This window comes from Abramis brama, assembly GCF_963993115.1.
Source record: "Abramis brama genome assembly, chromosome: 19".
Taxonomy (NCBI): domain Eukaryota; kingdom Metazoa; phylum Chordata; class Actinopteri; order Cypriniformes; family Leuciscidae; genus Abramis; species Abramis brama.
The window spans coordinates 9,762,215-9,785,476 of record NC_139981.1 but is presented as its reverse complement, the minus strand read 5'-3'; the positions used below and the strand labels follow the sequence as shown (position 1 = coordinate 9,785,476).

General features: G+C 37.7%; 1 protein-coding gene across 6 annotated transcripts in view; it reads right to left on the bottom strand.

The window, feature by feature from the left end:
- Window positions 1-2,184: 2,184 nt before the first annotated feature.
- dctn1b (dynactin 1b) overlaps window positions 2,185-23,262 on the bottom strand; it is a 32,900-nt gene continuing 11,822 nt past the window's right edge. For 2 of the 6 annotated variants that reach the window (XM_084092865.1, XM_084092861.1), the window contains exons 5-30: window positions 23,102-23,122; window positions 17,949-17,966; window positions 16,637-16,657; window positions 16,377-16,550; window positions 15,213-15,410; window positions 14,909-15,113; window positions 14,359-14,437; window positions 14,108-14,267; window positions 12,403-12,507; window positions 12,101-12,292; window positions 11,904-12,017; window positions 11,514-11,666; window positions 10,672-10,832; window positions 10,327-10,495; window positions 9,843-9,911; window positions 8,229-8,441; window positions 7,977-8,138; window positions 7,028-7,159; window positions 6,821-6,946; window positions 6,583-6,725; window positions 6,271-6,440; window positions 4,744-4,859; window positions 4,455-4,641; window positions 4,298-4,371; window positions 4,129-4,218; window positions 2,185-4,046 (exon numbers count right to left, since the gene is read on the bottom strand). In XM_084092865.1, the coding sequence (XP_083948991.1) occupies window positions 3,909-4,046; window positions 4,129-4,218; window positions 4,298-4,371; window positions 4,455-4,641; window positions 4,744-4,859; window positions 6,271-6,440; window positions 6,583-6,725; window positions 6,821-6,946; window positions 7,028-7,159; window positions 7,977-8,138; window positions 8,229-8,441; window positions 9,843-9,911; window positions 10,327-10,495; window positions 10,672-10,832; window positions 11,514-11,666; window positions 11,904-12,017; window positions 12,101-12,292; window positions 12,403-12,507; window positions 14,108-14,267; window positions 14,359-14,437; window positions 14,909-15,113; window positions 15,213-15,410; window positions 16,377-16,550; window positions 16,637-16,657; window positions 17,949-17,966; window positions 23,102-23,122 (3,390 nt within the window). In that variant the 3' untranslated portion in view covers window positions 2,185-3,908. Of the gene's footprint in view, window positions 4,047-4,128; window positions 4,219-4,297; window positions 4,372-4,454; window positions 4,642-4,743; window positions 4,860-5,781; window positions 6,178-6,270; window positions 6,441-6,582; window positions 6,726-6,820; window positions 6,947-7,027; window positions 7,160-7,976; window positions 8,139-8,228; window positions 8,442-9,842; window positions 9,912-10,326; window positions 10,496-10,671; window positions 10,833-11,513; window positions 11,667-11,903; window positions 12,018-12,100; window positions 12,293-12,402; window positions 12,508-14,107; window positions 14,268-14,358; window positions 14,438-14,908; window positions 15,114-15,212; window positions 15,411-16,376; window positions 16,551-16,636; window positions 16,658-17,948; window positions 17,967-23,101; window positions 23,123-23,262 lie in introns of those variants that run through there. The other 4 variants (XM_084092862.1, XM_084092863.1, XM_084092864.1 and 1 more) reach the window with 4 other exon arrangements.

The window sequence follows — 23,262 nt, the reverse complement described above, 5'->3', positions numbered from 1 at the left end:
TGTCCAATACTGACAAGCGCCATTAAAGTGGTCCATACAACTCGTGCACTATATTCTTAGTCATCTGGAGCTATAAGATATAGCTTAGATTTGTGTGAGGAACGGACTGAAATTTAAATCATTATCATAATATATGTGAAAAACAGCAGCTTGGATTTTCTACTGAACATCTCCGTTTGTGGTCCATAGAATAAAGGATTAGTTATGAGGGTGAGTAAATGGGGGGAGAACAATATTTTTTGGGGGGTGAACTGTTCTTTAAATATCTAAACGGGTTATTACAGTGCACTAAATTACTGTATATCATCAATATTTTACACATTACAGCTAAAGGGCATTCAGTAGCACATCTGTGTCATAAAACATTTATTTCACCCTTTGTGTCAAGCCGAATATTTTTCAAATGAGTGAACCTGTTAGTAGAACTCAAGAGTTACCAATATCAATTAAGTTTATTATAATGGCAAATTTGAACAATTTTAGCTGTTTGCTTTGTCTTCTTATGCAGTCTTTTTGGCATAACATTGAACATTGAACTTTCTGGCATTGAATCATCGTAAAAGGATAGTTCAAACAAAGATGAAAATTCTGTCATAATTTACTCACCCTCATGTTGTTTCAAACCTGTATGACTTTAAGTAGACCATAAAAGAAGATATTATGAAGAATGTTTTGTTGACCATTGACTATCATTGCATGGACAAAAAAACACAGACATTCTGACAGAATATTCATTTTTGGGTGAAAACCCTTTAAACTAAGCTGTAAAAATGTAACAATCAAAATGAACAATTATTAGTAAGATTTTTTGATTATCAATTTTTCTCAGAGCATAGTTACTATACCAGACACTGTTTCCACAGTGTCTGTATTCACAATCTCCATATTCTCCTCTGTGTTCGTCCTCGCACAGCAGGGAAAGGCCTTCAAAATGTCACCAATTCCATTGGTAAGAAGGATTGAGAGGAATGGGTCCACAAGTGGGCCAAGATAGAGAAGAAGATCAGCTACAAGTCCCAAGTAGTAAACATAGGAGCTTAGAGACAATGCCTTGAGCAGTGTATTTAGGACAAAGGGGAGGTAAAGCATACTGTAATTACTCAAGATGGCCACCTGCATACCCAGAATCTTTTTTCTGTCAGTCACAGGTGCTAGCCGTTTTGTACACCATATGACTCTGAAAGAATCCAAAAAGAAAAACACTAGGAGTGGTAGTGGGATAAGAAGTGCTATGGAAAACAAGACGAAATATCCTTGGTAAGCCAGGAAGAGTATTGCAAACGGAGCTGCCCACACACCCAATGAAATCATGCTCGACTGCTTGATTTTCATGCAGAAGGCATTATATTGTGGACAGGTTACCAACAGATATCGCTCCTGAGCAATGCAGACCATGAACACGATGTTGGAAATAATGCCAAAGTAGAATATCAGGGAGGATATATCCATACTCGGCATACTGGTATTCTTGGTGTCCTCCGCAGACGCCTTCGGCCGCCCAAGGATGTTGAAGATGTCGGATGCGAGCAGGCTGATGAGGTAGACAGGAGCAGCCTTACCAGTTTTTGCCTGCATGCCCATGAGGTAGATAGAGACGCCGATTCCTGGAAGCCCAACAGCAAATGTGATCCATCTAATGATCTCTTGGATCTGGTCTACTCTGCTGGTGCCATTGCTGTGAGGAGCCGTGTTATTACCGTCCAATATTGTGGTGGTATCCATATGTTGCAAAATCACACTGGTAGTTTGTAGTTCAATCGTGATTAATATATCCCATCTGATGCCATGTTAAGAAGAACATATTCTTCAGTTCCAGTAAGTGATGCAGAGCTGTGTGTTGCTCTTTACTGTGGTAAACAGACCTGTTTTTGTAAGAGCAACATAAAGAGGACACATTTTTCCAACAGTTTTAGCTATCACCCCTTTTATGGTTCTTATGCAAACTGTTTTTTTATAAGCTCTTTCATTGCTGGTTAGTCAATGCAAATACTGTATGTCCCATGTATTCACATTAGTTTTATCTATGCAAGCTCTGATGTGTCAGGAGGGGCATCCGGCATAAAACCTGTGCCAAATCCAATGTGTGTGTGTGGATAATTCTTATGAAGCGAACCCTTCAAATGAACAGGACTAATGCTATACTAATGAGGCAATCTTTGTATTAAAAGATAAAGCCAAACAATATGCAATTAATGGCATAATAATTTATTTAAATTAATTCACAAGATGCCAACACATTCAACAATACTGTAAGCAACAGTATGCATTTTGTACAGTTAATAGGTTAATAAATTAATAGTAACAAAGCAAACCATTGCTAATTTAAGACCACTTGAATACTGACAAGCTCTTGGAGCAAATATACAACAGTTAATAAATATTGTTGTCTAATGTCCTCTTTTTATTTGAGCCCACAGCTTCATTCACCTGATGTTTTTATCTCGCCCTTGCTTGGCACTGAATCTGATCATTCACTTAAAAGAACAATTGTATTTTCTTTACAGAAGCACATTTGCATGGCACATTCAGGCATCACAGTCGAGCACACAGAGCTGTTAAATATTTGACTTATTATTTATTTGAAAAGCATACTCTCTTTCCTGTCTTTCTGACACCTGGATAAGTATTTTGAGTATTAAGAGGGCTGTGCCAGGCAATCACTGCATTTAATGTGTTTTAAAGAGAAAAATGTACTGGTTCAAAGTTGCATTAGCACAGTTACGCTGAATAAATAGAGCCCTAAAATTGGGAATTTGTCCATCTTTGGCCTCCCGATTCAGAATGTTCTAAATGCACTACATGTATCAAATGATTAAAATCAAATGTTTGATACTCACCTTTATACCTGAAACACCTAATTATTAAAGGTAGGGTAGGCAATTTAGCGGCTAGCAATAGCAAGCTAGCTTTGAAAGCATTAGATCCCACCCTCCCTTCAGAGCGTCTCCAAAGCCACGAAAATGTAAGCAGTGCTTGCTTCAGGTAGTTGCCAGAGCGTTGCTATAAGGTTTTCATTGGTTTTTAATGTGTTGCGATGCAATTGCTAGGTGGTTGCCAGGGTATTTGGTGGTTGTTTACTGGTCGAATCACATGGCTCTGGTCTCTACCCCTATTTTATTGGATTTTTCCCTGTTTTATCGTCCGTCCGTTGAAAATCATAAGTCTAATCACTTGGAAAGCACCACTAATTAAACACATACATGGTTGAAATTGAAATCTTGTTAGCTAAATACTTGTAAACATGGGTCATTGGAAATCCAAATCAGGAAAGGGTTCATGCGGGGGTCATGCTGAATCATCTATTTCATGCCTTGTTAATAAAACATCCTCAGCATGTCTCATGTTTCAAATCTGGTTTGTGGCCATAAATACATTCTCCATAATCCCAGCTAACAAAAAATATATTCTAAGAACATTTTGCTAACGTTCCCATTAAGTTATGAAAGCGCTATTTCTGATCATTCCCTGAATGTTCAAAACTTCCTGAATGTTTCCACTTTATAATTTTGCAAACATTATGCGAACGTAACTAAAAATGAAATGTTCTCTGAATGTTCTGAAACAAGAATAACATTTACAAACATTATACAAATGTCCAAATAAAACGTTTCAGAAAAAAAAAAGTTCCATGAACAATGTATGAATAACATTTTTGTGCTAACATTTTGAGAACATTATTAAAGACCAGGTAACTTTGAACATTCTATTAATGTTACTGGAAGAACGCTTGTTAATAACTTTGAGAGAACGTTAGACAAACATCCAACTAAAACATTTCAGACGAAAAACATTAACCAAAGTTCTGAGAATGTTCCTTGTTAGCTGGGATATCTGTTGTTTCAAATTTTGGGGTTTTGGAGATGGACTTTGAATAAGTTTAGGTTTTTGTAAAGAGGCGACAGGTCATTTTAAGTCTGGAGAAGGCGGTGAACTCTCTGTAACTGTGTCTGTGAAAGCACCAGACGATGCACCTGTTCCTGCCCTTGGGCGCAAGGCATCATCACACGGCCGACTAACACAGCATCTCCTTTCTTCTCCTCCTTTGCCTGAGAGCGGAAAGAGAAAGAATGAGAGATTTATACAGACCCAAACGATGTGGATCAATGTCATTTTATGCATCTGTCTTACCTTCACAAAGGAAGTGCAGGGAAAAGTGGCAAAATCGGACGAGACTTGAGCACCAGGCCTATGAGTCACTACATGTTCAGCAACCTCATCCTTCAAAGAAATAGGTTGCTTAAGTAAGTACAAGAGACATGTAAATGATGTCTATGGTTTTGAAGCATTTTTGTTTTACCTTAAGCCTATCGAGGGTGTCACTGAGCGACTGCAGTCTTGCAGTTTGCTCTAGAAGCTGCGCACTGGGACTCACTGTTAACCAAAACACATATGCGCTTGAACAATTCATGTAAAAACAACAGAAATCTGTGTTGTTAAGTCTAATTATGACAGACCTGGAGATTTCCCTGTGATGTCCACCACTTTCACATTGGCACTCATCTGGAGCAGAGTGTCCAGTAGTTGGTCTGTTTTTCGGTAGAGGGCACTAGACAACACCTCCGGCCTGCAGCCCTCTCTCCAGCCCAGCTTTGGCACGTTCAGAGGAGTGAGAGACGCCAGCTGAGCACGCATCTTTTCTGCCTGCAGTCCACACACACACATACACACGCACAAAAACAAAAGTGAGACTAAATCCTTGGTGCCTGCATTGGGGAAATGTGCTTGTGGGGAAGTAGGAGAGACCTTCAGTCTGTTGTTCTCGTTCTTCAAATGCTTTATGCTGAGTCGCTGAGCTTCAATCTGCTGAGTCAGCAGTGGAGAATCCATCACTTGCACTCCTGAAGCTGCACACACACCTACTGAATTACATTAAAGGGTTAGTTCACCCAAAAAATGATACTTCTGTCATCATTTACTCACCCTTATTTTGTTCCAAACAGAAGAGTTTTTTTCTTCTGTTGAACACAAAAGAAGATATTTTGAAGAATGTTGGTAACAAGACAGTTAAAAATACTATGGCTACCGTCTTGTTACCAACATTCTTCAAAATATCTTCTTTTGTGTTCAACAAAACAAAGAAACTCATCAACTTGAGGGTGTGTAAATAATGATATATATATAAAAAATTATATAGACTACCATTAAAAAGTTTGGGGTCAGTAAGATTTTTTTCAAAAAGAAATTCATGCAAGGACTCATTACATTGTGAAAATTAAAAAGTGAAAGTAAAGACATTTATAATGTTACAAAAGATTATATTTCAAATAAATGCTGTTCGTTTGAACTTTCTGTTCATCAAAGCATCCTGAAAAAATGTATCACGCAAAAATATTAAGCAGCACAACTGTTTTCAACACTAATAAAGAGCCGAAGAGCTGACTACCAAAATCAGCACAATAGAATGATTTCGGAAGGATCATTTTAAAATATATTCTAAAATAATAAATAGTTATTTTAATTTATTTTAATTATATTACACAATATTACAGTTTCTTACCAGTGTTTATTAAACTATTATAATAAAACAGTGACATCTCAAAGGGAGGATCTTCTAGGTGGATTCAACAAAATCCATTCAGGATTTTCTCAATAGTCCACCAAATGGAGATCATAATAATTGAGATTTCAAATATTATAATTCAAATATTAGATAGGCTTATAAAGCATATATGTAAGTGATAATGCACATTATCAAAAAAATAAACTCAAAGTAGGTTTTTTTTCCCTAAAAAGTTTATTTTTGTCATAATGTTTCATTGACTAAATATATTAGATGAGGAGAAAGAGACCACAGAGTTTATGGGAGACATGAAATACCATGCAGAAAGCTATAAGAAAGGAAACTAAACAGTTGAATGGGAAATCAGTCAATCAAACAGTTTAGCATTTTTTTAATTATTTGAGCAGAATGTCACGTTGACCAATCAGAATCAAGCATTCTGTGCAATAAAGGACAGTGATCAAGAGACGTGCATCTAATTAAGCCTAAATTACAGCACATGCAAATTATGAAAGGGAAGCATGATGAAATATTTGTAAAGCACAAACTAAATATTATATCTAGTAACATAGGCAAGGATAACTTGCATGCACACACGCAGTGCACAGAGAGACCATGAGTGGAGAACTGGAGATATTTAAATGTCACACTGACAACAGATTTACCTTTTTGTTCTTCTACAAGGAATACAAACAATGGAAGACATATTAGACAGTTTAAAATTAAGACTTAAGAAAGACATTTGAACTAGTTTGATTCCCTTATCTTACCAGCAGTGATGCCACAATTCACAATGGAGGCGATGCCAGAAGCTTGACTTCCTCTCAGGCCTTCAATGGTCATCTTTGATTGGCTGTTGATTCTATACTTAAGCTCTGCTTTATCTGCTTCTAGTTGGTCTATGTCAGCCTGGAGAGCATCCATGGTCTCCTCAAACTCCCTACGGATTATAATACCCATATTAATTGCCTTTTTTACAGTATAGTATCCCTATCACTATCCTGGGCCATTAAGACCCACATTAGGAGTTAGGGTGACAAGCTGCAGCCTAAATATGTGCAAGAAACCCCATCATCTCTTACTTCTCTTTCTTTTTCAGGAGTGAATGCGTCTCATCTAGGATCGTCTGAATCTTTTCCACTCGCTCATCCGCATCTTTAGACGAACTGTCCAGCTTTTTCTCCAGCAAACTGAGACGCACACTGGCCTCACTCAGTTCCTCTCCCTATGAACGACACCAGTTTTCACTCAGCATTCTCACATTTTGATATTTTGTCATCTTGTGTAAATAATAGTATGTCTGAGTGTGAGTGTTTCTACCTTTATTTTAAGGGATTTCTTAAGCTCTTTAATGACAGTTTCTCTGTCCTCAAGTTTAAGACCGAGTCCTTCAGCATCAGTGATTTCTGCCCTTAGCGCCGCTCCTCGGACTTCAACAGGAGATATCTATACAATAGATACACAACAAACATTCATAGCCATTGTTATACAGGCAGATGGACACACTAAAAGAGGGCCCAGACTCACTCCATTCTGTGGTCTGTCAGAGTCATATTCTCCCTCCTGCATAGCGGTAGCCATCTTGTTCATGGTTGCTATGACAACACTGCATGACTGCCGCAGACACTCTTGGGCGTTTATACCCTGTGACCCATAGATCTGAAAAAAAGATCCAAAGAGATTAAATTACATCCCCACATTGTCATTTATATGATATTATATGATATTATATTATATTTAGTGCTGTCAAATCGATTAATAGCATCTAACATAAAAGTTTGTAAATATATATATATATACAGTATACTGTATGTGTGTGTGTGTGTGTATATTTGCAAACTTTTATGTTAGATTTGATTAGTAATATATAATATATAATATAATTAGTGCTGTCAACTTGATTAATCGTGATTGCAAGTAATCGCATCTAGCATAAAGTATTAAGCATATATATTTATATATTTAATTATTATTATATTTAAGAAATTAATACTTTTATTCAGCAAGGATGCATTAAATTGATCAAATGTTACAGGAAAGAGATTTATGTTTTGAAAGATTTCAAAGAATCCTGAAAAAAAGTATCAGTTTCTTCAAAAATATTAAGCAGCAACTGTTGTCAACATTGATAATAATAAGAAATGTTTCTTGAGCAGCGAGTCAGCATAAGAGAATGATTTATGAAGGATTGAGTGACACTGAAGACTGGATTAATTACTGCTGAAAATTCCGCTTTACATCTTAAGAATAAAGTACATTATTAAATATGTATTATATTTATTCGAAACAGCTATTCTAAATCGTAATAATATTTCACAACATTGCTGTTTGTATTGTATTTTTGACCAAATAATGCAGCCTTGGTGAGCATAAGAGACCTCTTAAAAAAATCTTACTGACCCCAGTAGTGTATGTTATTATTATTTTGATTTTGTGGTGACCCAGCCATGTTTTCACAGGATTCACCCAAACATACCTGTTCAGCTGCTTTAAAGGCCATGTCTTCCAGTTTGAGGGCTGGAAGTCCCTCATGTTCGCTGAGAGGGGCGATGAGCTGAGCGGCTGCTGCTGCCACTTCCTGGAGCACAGCATTCACCCAGGCCAGCTGCCTTCTGCTCTCTGCCAGGGTCTCACACACCTACACACACACATAAACCCCATCAATGGAAGGCTGAGATATCCAAGATATGTCTAGAATTTAACATATCAAGTACATGAATAAGAGCACCTGTGGCCCGAAGCTGAGGGCAGCTGGGATGCCCGGTGCATCTGTGCCTGGCATACGACGGCGGATCTTCTTGCAGAACTGTCGTATGTCACTACAGGAAGTGTCCAGATCTTTCAGCAGCACACAAAACCCTTCCTCGTCCTGTCCCGTTTGTATGAAGGCCCTCAGACGCCCCACCTCCACTGCCATACAGTCCAGGGCACTCTGGGTAAACTACAGACACATGTGTTATAGATGTGTGCAACAGACTCGGCGTGTGTGTCTAAGGCCTCGTTTACACTGCAGGTCTTGATGCCCAATTCTGATTTGTTGCCTATATCTGATTTTTTTGACCGTCCGTTTACACGTTCTTTCAATTGTGACCCATATCCGATTCATGCGTTTACACTTGCCATACTATCTGAAACATCACGCATGTTTAAAGGGTTAAATTATCTTGCACAGATGGACAAATGCAAAATATGATTGATGCTAGCTCTGCAATATATGCGAAGTTCGCCAAACATCACCATGATTATGAGGCGGAGGAGGACGAAAAGTGCTTTCTTTAAATGCAAATGTTTTTTGAGTATTTCATTTGTGAAGGTAAAGCATGTACTCACTATACTCCTAATTACAAGAAGAAAAAACTGCTCTTAAACTGGGTGTGTGACAGGCTGTGGAATGTGGATTTTTTTTTGCTTTTAACTCCCATCGGCTGATAACGATCAGTGCCAGATCAATCGCACCCTTGCTTTCAGCATTCTTGCCTTTTTGGCCTGCCTTTCTTTTTCAGCTGTCATGAGCAGCTGAAATTAATGTCTTATGATTGTGTTGCTGTGCTATTCTAAACAATTTGCTAAATTATGACCTCCTTTGTTTGCATATAAAAGATTCTTTGCACACACAATGTTAGGTATAAAATATTATCTTTTTAAAATTTATTTATGATGTTATAGTGCTATTCAAATGTCATTTAGTTAACAGCTTAACAGGGTCAGTATGTGTAACCCTAATCAAAATAATGAAATACCAAATTTCAAAATAAAATGTTTTATTTATTTATTTTTATTATTTTGCATTAAAGACTAAATCGAGTCTATCAAATAAAAATGAAATAAAATAAGGTTAGGTGCAGTGTCCTGTTAATTTAATCAGCAGTAGGCTAATCATTGCAGCCTGTGCATATCTCAGGACTGGTGGGAGCGTATTGTGACGGGCTTTAACGAGGAGCAGTGGGTCCGAAATTTTAGGATGAGCAAGCCAACCTTTGATATGTTGTGTCAACGTTTGTCCACATTCCTCTCCTACGACAACACAAAAGTTTCGTCGGGCCATCCGTCCCTTTGCAGAATCGCATCGGGGTTTCTCTCGTAATTAAACTGCGGAGACGTTGCCTAATGCCTCGGAAAATCCGATCTGCCTGTTTACATGACAGTCGCATTGGCACATATCTGATTTATAGCTGATTTATTTCCACATATGGATGAGGCCTGATACCGATCTCGAAATATCCGAATGCATGCGTTTTTTTCCTGTTTACAGCACATCCGATCTGTATCGCATATGAGCAAAAAATCGGAATTGGGTCACATTTCACTGACAGTGTAAACGAGGCCTAAGTGATGTTCTTACTTTGATGTGGTCCGCTAGCTGCACAGTACAGTCCTCAGACTGTTCAGCGAGGTGAATACTGTAAAGGTGCTGCAATAAAAAGAAATATATGTCAATAGTTAATTAGACTTGCACTTTCTGAAAAAAACACCAGGCGAACAATAGTAGTGTCTTAGGTAAGTTTAGGCTTCAGGTTTAGGTTTGTAAATGTGGCATTTGAGATGCTTTGCTGCTATCATGATACGCTTCAGTTGGGAATGAGAATCAACACATAACAGTTTGGGGTCAGTAACATACTGTATATATATACATATACATATACACACACACACACACACACATAATCACACAAACAAACACACACACACACACACACACACACACACACACACACACACACACACACACATATATATATATATATATATATATATATATATATATATATATATATAAATGTGTATGTGTTACTCACGTGTTAAAAAATGACATTATGCTATGATACCTGATAGTATTTAATAGCTTTGGTTAGAGGTTCCACATTGACAGTTTCATCCAGCAGGTCTTTGTACAAGAGGTCTATGAGGAAATCCAGGGAACGCTCATGGACGCTCATCTCAGAGTACAGAGAACCCACACGCTTGTACACGTCCACACTGCACTGACTCAGAGCACTGCATGAGAGAGATAGAGGGAGACATTTAAAAAAAAAAACAAGCCTTTTGAGGTGCTCTACCCTAACTTCCTGCTTCAACAGGAAATAATGCCACCATAAAAAATAACTTATTGACATTTCATGTGGTGTTGAGGATGTTAATGCTTCAGAAAGTGCAAGTTCAGGTAGACCTACTGTTCATATTTGTGCAGTGCTGCCTGTAGCAGTGTGAGAGAATAGATGAGTCCAGCAGCAAAGCTCAGCCGCTCTCCGACGGCTCCTCTCATCCCGGCCCTCTGAGAGCACGTCTCAGTCAACTCAAACTTCTCCTGAGCCTGCTTACTGATCAGCTCTGCCTGCAACATATACACACACAAACACATTCAACCAAAACTCGCAAAAAGGAATCTTGAATGGGAACTGTGGCTTAGTGGTTAGTGCACATGCTGAAAACAAGTTAAGCCATATTTTTTCAGTTAAAAAAATCTATTTATTTTTTATAAATACGTAAATAAATAAACAATACATAAATAAAAACAATAAGATTAAAAAAAAAAAAAAAAAAATATTGATTTGAAATAAATTGAGTCTTTATGCAAGAAACTATATATATATATATATATATATATATATATATATATATATATATATATATATATATATAATATATATATATATATGTCTTTTAAATTTTAGGATGGGGTTCCTCACACAAAGGTGATCATATTTGGGAGTCAATGGCATCTGAAAAGGCCTGGGTTAAGCCTTGGTGTTAACATTTGAGTTTTCAAACGTGAAAACAGGGAAAATTATATACATGTTTTGACAGCAGAATGGTGTAGTTATGACATATACCAGCTGGGGCTAAGCTAACCAGCCAAACCACTGACCCCTTACTCCCCTCTACTAATCGCCAACAGCAATGCAATAACATGTTATGAAAATAGTAAAAGCTATTGATATGACACACATTAGTCATTTGCAAATGCTGTGTACACTCCCTGGAATGTAAAACACACACACTTCAGAGCATTCACCTTGCAGATGAGTCGTGGGATGAGCAGTAGAGCCAGGATGCAGTCATGGTCTCCTCCGTGTTTCAGGAAGGAGTCAGGCATGAAGGAAATCAACAGTGACACCTGTCTGTTAGCCTGAGTGACCTCCATTTTACGCAGCTCCATTTCTATGGTCTAGAATTACAAATAGACATACATTTTCATATGAGAGACGCATTGCCCATTTTTGAGTTTGACACAATCTGCAGTTCAATGAAGAAATGAATCATCTGACAATTCAGTTCATAATTCAAACCAATGACTTCTGTGTTCAAGTCTGATTTACCAATCAGTTTGACTAATTCATTCATTTGTGAATTGGATTCTGAATAGCAGTGTTAGAAAGACTGTTTATGTGTTCTCTGGATTGACCTTGGCATAGGCTTTGGTTTCAGCAAATTTAATCTTGAAATCGAAGATCTCCGCAGGCTGTTGCTGCTGCTCAGCGTTGGCTTCCTGTTGGCTCATCAGCTCCCTGTTCACCTCCTGCTCCACACACACACAAATTATGTGATATTTTAATCAGCATTAATGTGGTGTAGTTTGTATGTTGTGAAGTACAGCAGAACCTGTAGGTGTGCAGTGAGCTCTCTGTATTTCTGGATGGTCTGCTGGTAGTCTGCCACTGTTTCTTGTGCCGCTTCCACACGCTTCTCCGCCTCCCTGACGCTGGCACCACCCAGATCCAACTGCTCTCTCAACTCCAGCTCCGTCTCTCTGGCGTTCTCCTGCAGCTCGTCATTCATCTCATTTATGGCTTCCTACATCAGCACATACACACAAATACTGCTCAACATACTCAACTGAACCACATACACATACACATCCCATCCTCAAAATCCTGTACATCACACTCTCTTCGATGACTCACCAGATCTGCAACAGTTTCTTTGAGCTCCCGTACTTTCTCCTCCAGGTCCAGATTACGCTCCGTCAACATCTCCACCATCTCCTCTGCCCCGAGAGCAGCATCCACCTGACACACACGAGCACATACATATTATAGAGACTATTACCATATACCCACAATAAGGAAAAGCACCAAAAATGTACCATGGTATTACGCTGACAATAACTTTACATTATTTTTTAGATTAAATATAAATATATTACATTACTTTTTATTATTTTCCTTTGAACATGCAATGGAAAAAAACATGTACCATAGTATTCTTTGAAATGGCTTGAAGTACCATATGATATTACCACATTTTATTGGATATGGTACCATGGTACATAAATATGATATTCATTCACTACCACGGTACATAAAGTTGATTTTTGGACATGATTTTTGGCAAAACAATATAGTTATGTAAATTATGTACATTTGGACCATTGTGTTTGAAGTAAGAGCTGTGCGTGTAAACCTCACTCCCCTAGGCTCAAGAGGCATGCTTGCAACCACAGCCTTTAGCATCCTTGTTAGCGTGGCCACCTCTCAGGCCGGAGACCACAGTTCGAATCCCACTCGAAGGCGGTCAAATAAGACTTTAGGTTTAATTTGGTGCCGTGACCCAGATGGGAGTGAGGTTTAGGGGAGTGAGTGTAATACAGGCCAGTAAGAGCTGTGCGTGTAAACCTCAATCCCCTGGCCTCAAGAGGCGCGCTAGCACAACAGTTCGAATCCCACTCAGAGTAGGACCAAGTAGGAACGGTTAAATTTGGAGTACCTTATGGTATTGCCATGCATTTTTGGAAATGGTACCTTGGTATATGAATATGATATTAATTTAGTACCATACATATAGCAAAGTTGAGTGTCCAAAGTTATAAAAGTTTTGAAGAACACACAGAGATATAAAAAGCTGGGTAACACTTTACTTGAAGGGGTGTGCATAAGACTGACATGACACCGTCATAATCATGACATGACACATGTCATGAATATGAAGGAGGTTTTATGCATGTTTATGACAAATGTCATTAAGTGTCATTCGCTCAATTATGACATTTTTAATGCAAATATGACATTGTGTGAGATGTCTTTGTTATGGCAACTTGACTTTACTAAGACAACACAACGTTATACTGTCATGTGGTTGGTTTTGACATTGGCTGTCATGAAGCCATTATAACATTTTAATGACAAATTAAATTTGTACCACTGTAGTTGAGGTCAAGAAAAACATTCATGACACAGTTATAATGGCCTCATGACAGCCAATGTCAAAACCAACCACCTGACAGTTTAATGAAATGTTAACCCATAAAGCTAAGTGGTTTCTTAAGTTTGATAGTTAATCTGCTATGTCATTGTTTATGACATATTTATGTTGTCTTGGTAATGTCAAGTTGTCATGACAAAGACACTGACAGGTTATGATGTATTGGTTTATGTCAAGTTGTCATAACAAAGACATCTCAAACAATGTCATATTTGCATTAAAAATGTCATAATTGAGCGAATGACACTTAATGACAGTTGTTATAAACATGCATAAGACCTCCTTCATATTTATGACATTTGCCATGTCATGATTATGAAGGTGTCATGTCAGTCTTATGCACACCCCTTCAAGTAAAGTGTTACCAAGCTGTCACTACATCATAGTTTTAGTACTGGCACAACTCACTTGCTCTTTGAGCTCATCAATAGTTTTCTCAGCCATCTTCATTTCCTCCTGTTGTTTTTCTTTCTGGCATCTAAGTGTATCCAGCTCAAAATTTTTCTTCTCCATTTGTTTCTGTTGCTTTCCATACTCTTGTTTCTCTGATGCTGACAAGTCACGCATCCTAATGCACAGAGCAATTGATATTATAATCTTCACAGAGCAACATCAAATCAAACAACATCATTGAACAATGGGACTGAACACAGACTCACCTCACCAAAGCCTCCTTCAGTCGAGCATTCTGCTCCTCTAACTGCTTTACATGGTAACTAGACGCTGCTCCATCCGAACCTGAATTTTCATAGATTAATATGTGTGGTGATTTACTTTTTTATTTTAGCAAGGGTTCATTAAATTGATCAATACAGACAGTACAGACATTTATTATTTACAAGATTTCAATTCCAAATAGATGCTGTTCTTTTGAAATGTCTATTCATCAAAGAATTCTGAAAAAAAACCTCAAATATGAAACCATATGTATAAAAATATGAAACCGCACTATTTTGTTTTCAAAATTGTTTCTTAAAGCACCAAATCAGCATATTAGAAGAATTCCTTAAGGATCATGTGACACTGAAGACTGGAGTAATGATGCTGAAAATTCAACTCTGGATCTAAGGAATAAATTGCACTTTAAAATATATTAAGATGATAAACAGTTCTTTTAATTTGTAATAATATTTCACAATATAACTGTTTTTACTGTATTTTAAATCAAATAAATGCAGCCTTGGTGAGCATAAGAGAATGTATTTGTACCTTTTTCCTCAATCTCATGTTTGAGTATCTCCAAGTCCATGGTCAGTTCATCCACTCTCTCTTTTAGAGCGTCAGCCTCCAGTTGCAGTGATTCGGCCCGTTCTTCAGCCATTTCCTTATCCAGGGTGGCCATCTCAATGGCATCTGCTGTATCTGCCATCTCTTCCATGTAGTGCTCTTTAGCTTCAAGAGCTTCCTTAGCTTCCTACATTAATATGAGTTAGCTTCATTATCCACACAATGACACTTATCACGATATACAGTATTCTGGACTATTAATGTGTAGTAAAAATATAGTCGATACCTTCTTGGCCTCTTTGAGTTGTTTCTGCAATTCGTTTTGTTGTTCCTGCATCTTACTCTTCCACTCCTGCAGCTGCTCCAGCTGAATCTTGTGCTTCTCAAGCTCCTTCAGCTTTATCTTGTCCTCCATCCTCTTCATCTTCAGTGTCTCCAACTTCTCCTCCAGATCCTTCACCTGGGCACGCAGTGACTCCTCTTCCTGCAAGCAGAGTGCAGAGATTGTGAGAGAAACAAGAAGAACTCTCACATTTACATGAATGGAGGAGAAATGCTATGTTCTGTATTTTGTTGCTCAATAGTTAAGAACCTTCTAAATGATTTAGGTGTTTATTCAACTACTGTCACTTTTGGCCCTGTGTACTTTTAGAAAATAAATCTCCTACAACACACTTTTTTCACTCTAGTAACTAGTATATTTGATTTGTACATACAGTACATACATGATACATCACAGGAGAATTCATTCATTTCCATCACATCTCAAAATATGTTTAATAGCATTTGGAAAATTTCATAGCCAACTTTTTATAAATGTAAATTTACAGCTTGATTGGAAATGACACAATAAAAGTATTTTGCTAACATGTCATATTTTGTTTTACAATTATTTTCCCCTCATTTGGTGTTTCTCCCACATCACATGTCTCACAGGCAGGCAAAACAGGGCCAGTGAAAATGAAAGCCTTCTGTCCCTGATTCGCCTGCCTGTGTTTCTTAGTTAGTTTCCTTTGTTGTTAATTAGTTTCATGCACCTGTTTCTGTTCAGTTGATTACATCCCTGAGTATTTAAGCCTTGATTTCTCTCTGTTCATTATTCATCATCTGAGTTTTACATTGTTACTAGATCTCCTGAGTATTCTTGTTTTGGATTATTGGATTAAAGACTATCAAAGTTTTTGTCATATTCTCCTGAGTCGTGCTCTTCATTGCAGCAACGCGTGACAACCGATCAGTAGCCTTTGAGTGACACAACATCTTTCACAACATCTGTGACCTTGACAACTGAAAACCTTTACAGACATTTTCACATTGCAAATAATGCAAAAGTGAATACATGGCAAGTTGGCAACACACTGGCAAATTCTAGTAAAAAAAACAAAAAAAAACAAAAAAAAAACAGTGGTTAATTTGTGTCTGTAACCATGTGTGACTAAAAGCATCTGACCTTGCTGGGGCCCGGGAAGGGAGGAGCACCAGGAGAGGGCAGTTTTCCCACAGGTGAAGGTATAACTGGAGCAGCCAGTGGTGTTTGGGCAGGTGTGCTGGGTTCACTGCTGCTCATCTCTCCAGCAGACGCTGATCCAGAGCCCACCTTCACACCCACTCCAGCCCGCGTTTGCTGAAAGAGAGACGCAGAGATCACTGACGCTCAACTTCTAACAATAACTCTCAAATTATGCATGTGACCTGCAGGACTGAGCTCACCTTGGGCCTTCTGGCCGTGGTCTGAGGAGAGGACAAACAACCACGGGTTAGTAGAAAGATGAAGAAAGGAGAATCAAAGAAAAAATAGGAGAAAACACACATATAGTAAAGATTAGTAAGGCACATGCATTAAACAAGAACTCCAAGTGTCTGTGTGAGCCTCAGTAACCTTCACACGTTTATCTCATCACATGTTGACAAGCTCTGCTGTCTGTCTCGTATCCCTAACATCAAAAATACTCTTTTAGCACATAAAGAGTCAAACACTAACCCACTCTATGAAGCTGTCTGTCTGCCCACAAAGCAGAGTGCCTGGCACCAACTGGGTCAAACAAGTACACTCGTTTACATACAAGCATGCACACACACAGATGGTCAGCACATGTTTGTATTGTTATACAGATCATCTGATAGTTACAACTCAGACAAACCTGTTGTACATACACATAATATTGAAATATTCTAAATCTATATGCCAGTTACATAAGTTTACACTACCGTACAAATATTTGTGGTCATTAAGATGTTTTAATGTTTTTAAAAGAAGTCTCTTATGCTCACCAAGGCTGCATTTATTTGATCAAAAACAAAGTGAAAATAATAATATTATGAAGTATTATTACAATTTAACATACCTGTTTACTATTTTTAATATATTTTAAAAATGTAATTTATTCATGGCAAAGCTGAATTTTCAGCATCCTTCCTCAGTGTCACATGATCCTTCAGAAATCATTCTAATATGCTGATTTGATGCTGAAGAAACATTTCTTTTTATTATCAGTTGTGCTGCTTAATATTTTTGTGGAAACTGATACTTTTTTTAGGATTCTTTGATTAATAAAAAGATCTATTTGAAATAGAAATCATTTGTAACATTATAAATGTCGACTGTCAAATTTGATCAATTCAATGCATCCTTGAAAAAAGTATTAATTTCTTTTTAAAAAAAAAACATCTCACTGACCCCAAACTTTATTCATTTAAATTAATACCACACGTTTTGTTATTTTGTTTTAAAATGCAAAAACATTCATACATTTTCAAGTTAAATACTTTTATTGGCCATTGTATATCATCAGATCTTTTTAGTTATGCTTGTCTATTAAGAGAACAAAATGTACTAATCAAACAAATGAATTAAAATGAACTTTTTAGCAATGAATACAATGCTGAGAATAAGAACCTGCGCTAACATACCAATGATCAGAGAAAAACAAAAGGAAAATTGTCTCCAGAATCACAAACACCCTAGTAAGGCAATAAACCACTGAGAGTTTTGCATGCCACAGAGGTAGTAAACAATCTGTACCTTACGAGTCGTAGGTGCCTGTCTCATCATATTGGCGATTGAAGAGAAAAAAGACACAGACAGGTGCACACACACACACACCAGGTGCAGAAAAAGAGCAGGAAAAAGGATTGAGTCACATTAGCAGCAGATCGAGATGAGAGCAGGCCAAGCCCACAGCAAAGCCACAAACACTCATACAGCAGTTGGCAAGTGCTAGACACACAAACACACACACACACACACAGCGACGGTGTTGCAGGTTGTCTCTGCTGCAGCTGAAATGACTCTCCTCTCTTGCACTGCAGCAATTTTAATCCTTTTTCTCCAACAAGAACAGAACCGAGCCCTTTTCTAAGCACTAAGCACTGATTATAATGCTGTCCTTGAGGTTCTGCTAAACAGTAGCCGTCTCTCTCTGTCTGCATCCATCTCTCGCTCTCCTGCTCTTTCCACTCATAAGCTCTCAGTGCCGCTCGGCTGTGCCAACGGCTGCTTAGCAAGTACATTACATCACTACACATACACCCCTCCCTCCAGACAGACAGAGAGAGAGAGAGAGACAGCCTGTAACAAAAGGGGAAAGAGGGAGAAAGGAAGGGACTGATGGGAGTCTAGCCTGTATCCTAGCAACACTCCATTAGTATCTCTATGGGCTCTTCAGGCCAGTGTAGCGGCAGGAACATGTCTGAGTATAAGTGCAGGCAGACCATGTTTTACTCTACCTGTTTTACCAAGTAATGGTTTAAATTGATGATATATCTACACAAGTTCAACAGTTATGCACACCCAAAAACACTGTCTAATCCTAATTCAGAAACAATCTACAATAAGGTTCTATTTGTTTACTACAGGTACCGAGCCACCTATTAGTTAACTACAGGTACCCAGCCTCCATTAGTTAAATACAGGTACCCATTAGTGAACTACAGGTACCTAGCCACCCAGTAGTTAACTACAGGTACCCATACACCCATTAGTTAACTACAGGTACCCATACACCCATTAGTTAACTACAGGTACCAATTAGTTAACTACAGGTACCCAGCCACCCATTAGTTAACTACAGGTACCCAACCACACATTAGTTAACTACTACAGGTACCCATTAGTTAACTACAGGTACCCAGCCACCCATTAGTTAACTACAGGTACCCAACCACCCATTAGTTAACTACAGATACCCAGCCACCCATTAGTTAACTACAGGTACCAATTAGTTAACTACAGGTACCCAGCCACCCATTAGTAAACTACAGGTACCCAGCCACCCATTAGTTAACTACTACAGGTACCCATTAGTTAACTACGTGTACCCAACCACCCATTAGTTAACTACTACAGGTACCCAACCACCCATTAGTTAACTACAGGTACCCAGCCACCCATTAGTTAACTACAGGTACCAATTAGTTAACTACAGGTACCCAGCCACCCATTAGTAAACTACAGGTACCCAGCCACCCATTAGTTAACTACTACAGGTACCCATTAGTTAACTACGTGTACCCAACCAGCCATTAGTTAACTACTACAGGTACCCAACCACCCATTAGTTAACTACAGGTACCCAGCCACCCATTAGTTAACTACAGGTACCCAGCCACCCATTAGTTAACTACAGGTACCAATTAGTCAACTACAGGTACCCAGCCACCCATTAGTAAACTACAGGTAACCATTAGTTTACTACAGGTACCCAGCCTCCCATTAGTTAAATACAGGTATCCATTAGTTAGCTACAGGTACCCAGCCACCAAACAGTTAACTACAGTTAACGAGGTACCCAGATAGCAACAGAGTCTGTGCCAAATCTGGCTTACATTCTGCACTTCTGGCTTGATTCTGGTGTCAAACACAATTAGTGTCTTGTGTAAAACAGAATTAGTCTGAGCTCTGGCTTTTGTCTGGCCTACAAAAAGAAACAAAAGGCATCTTTTTTTCCGGCTTGAGTTTGGTTAGCCAGAAAAAGAAAAAAGTCATCGGAGGTCTTTGTTGGTTTTGTTTACGCAACATGAACTATTGAAAAATACTTCTACATTTTTTTTATTCTTAGTTAATGGCAATTTCAGCATTTACTAATACATTTTTTAAAATCCCAAGTTCTATTTGTTCACATTTTACTAAGTTTAATAAATGCTGTAAAAGTATTGTTCATTGTTAGTTCATGTTAACTAATATAGTTAACTGTTAAAAAATTAAACCTTATTGTAAAGTGTTACCCCTAATTCAATATAAAACAAAGATTTGAAATGTGTTTCTATATGTTTAAAAATGCATTACTGTGGTTTGTTAGAGCATGATTTGCAGATCCATTAAGGAACAGAGTAGAGAAGGATGGAGACAGATTGATGTATCACATTACAGCTCTGCAAGAGAGAAAAGTGATGTGTAGTAGAAAACAGAGAGGGGGATGAACAAAAGTGAATAATAGGCCTTTCACTGTTTCCTCTCTGCATCCCATTCCATTCATTTGTCGTGCCATATATAAGGCCTGCATCTCTACTTACATGATACTTACTAGTTGTAAGTTAGTACTAACTAAAACTAAAAACACTTAACAACATTCCAGATTTCCTGTAATAAAGTAATTGTTGCAAAATTTTGAATACATCACAGAACCTGTCTACTTACAGTGTGTAGTTAATTTGTTTATTCACCGTACTCAAGATATTCTTGTATATATATGTAATATAATGATATCATAATATAATGATATAATAATATGATATAATAATTTTATATATAATGTTAACACAATATAATGAAACTGGTGATGCCAACTCCTGCACTATTGTTTGCTTTTGGATGGGGTTTCAAAACACTTACACAGCTTTTGTGAGTTTCTTTAGTCATTTATAATTCCACCAAGATGACCATTTCACTATCACTGACTATCCTTAAGATCAAGTAACTTTGGTGGGTGCTGTAAAATTGGTAAAGAAAATCACTAAAGGTTAACACCGTGGTTTAGCTTTAATTACGAATATAAACAAATAAACCCCATATTGAACAAGCTTTGTTTCTATTACATAAGTCATGCTGTATTCATTGATGTTACCACTGTTTTCTAATGTTAAAGGGTTAGTTCACCCAAAAATGAAAATTCTGTCAGTAATTACTCACCCTCATGTTGTTCCAACCGCGTAAGACCTTCGTTCATCTTCGGAACACAAATTAAGATATTTTTGATGAAATCTGAGTGCTGATCACTTCTCCATAGGCTGCTAGGTGACCGAAACTTGCTGGCCCAGAAAAGTTATTAAAGAGATCGTTAATATAGTCCAAGTGACTACAGTGGCTCAATCTTAAGTATATCAAGCGACGAAAATACTTTTTGTGCGCACAAACAAACAAAAATAACGACTTTATTCCACTATTCATTTCCTTCTCTCTGGGCCTCTAGTTGGTTCACGTAGTGTTTTTGCGCTGCGCGTCTGTGTTACACGTCACCACGTAGGCTCACTATTGGCCGACGCTGGTCATGTGTGTGATGCGTGATGACGTGTAACACAGACGCGCTGCGCAAAAACACTACGAGGCCCAGAGAGAAGGAAATGAATAGTGGAATAAAGTCGTTATTTTTGTTTGTTTTTGCGCACAAAAAGTATTCTCGTCACTTGATATACTTAAGATTAAGCCACTGTAGTCACTTGGACTATATTAACGATCTCTTTTATAACTTTTCTGGGCCAGCAAGTTTCGGTCACCTAGCAGCCAATGGAGAAGTGATCAGCTCTCAGATTTCATCAAAAATATCTTAATTTATGTTCCGAAGATGAACGAAGGTCTTACGCGGTTGGAACAACATGAGGGTGAGTAATTACTGACAGAATTTTCATTTTTGGGTGAACTAACCCTTTAAAGAAGTGAAGGTTATAAGCCAGTTAAGTACAGGCCCTTTTCTCTATTAATGTCCTCATAGCAAGAGCTCCAAACAATCCTGACAGCCTGAACCAGATATCCTCCTAAATACCATTACCCTCAAACATTGAAAACGCAGGGATGCGCACACAGGGCTTTCAAGTTCAATGTTTCATTGGTGGCCTAATGACAAGACAGCTAATGCCAAGCCAGGATGCCGTACAAGGTTTGGCTCAGGGGGAATCAATCTCTCGGTCTTTCAACAAACATAGTTTATATCATACACTCTTAAATAAGCTTTTTAGTGGAAAAAGGTTCTTTAGATTATAAAATTGTTCTTCACACTAAAAATGGTTATTCAAGAACTGTTTGCTGAATTTCTTTGGGGAACCCAAAATGATTCTTCTACAAAGAACACAATCCTTAAAAAATGACAGTAAAAAATAAAACAAAAAATACAGTAAAAAAATATATTTTAGCATAATTTCGTGGTGATCTTCACCCTTTATTAATTTATTTTTTTATTTTGTAAGCATATTGCGTAGTTGTGCTTGGAGTCAATTGTTTAATTTATGATAACGCAATGAAACATGCCAAATTGTGCTGACATAATTTTCTGAATACATGCAAAAACAAGAAAGAACAAACGATTATATTGTAGTAAATATATGCCTTTTCCTGTGAGCTTTATGTTTTTTATGCATTTTATTTGCATATATTTGACTATTTTTTAATGATAATATATCGATAGAAAATACTGCTGTTCATATTTGTTTTGAAATGTGTTTAAGTGAGGATGAATCAAGATAAATATGTATGTCGAGGTTAAATTTATGTAGAGGTCTTTTATGGTACATGTAGATGTGCAGCTTTCACATTAAGTGTGCATTAAAAACTTTAAGTATGTAGAAAATAATGCATATTATTTAAATTCACACTGACACAACTCATTCTTAAAATTACTTTTAAGAAGTGTGCAGTCTCAGCGACAAAGTAATTGTGAATATCTGCACTAACACACCAAAAGCAAGTTAAATTTGTTCACTGACATGATCACTAGGTCTGTCTCACACACATAAACACATTGTACTCAGCATGCTTATTCATATAATCCATTCAAAACCATCCATTTGCCAAATAACACTGCCATCCAGCTAGCAAAGCACTTGCACACATGAATAAATGTACATAAAATGAGTATAAACAATGTAGTAACAAACACGCATGACGCATCACACATACACACACACACACACACTGCAGAGCTGTATTATCATTGCTGAAACAGAGGTTAGAGAAACATGCAGCACCTTTTTTGGTTTGGTTCCTCTCTGCACACTCAGATGGAGGAGGAAGAGGTGACAGATTAAAGTTTGATCAGTCAGTGTGTTTGTAATGAGCATGAATGTCTCTCACATACAAACACACCAAGATTTCCACACAAACAGTGCAATAATCTTTTTGTATCTTA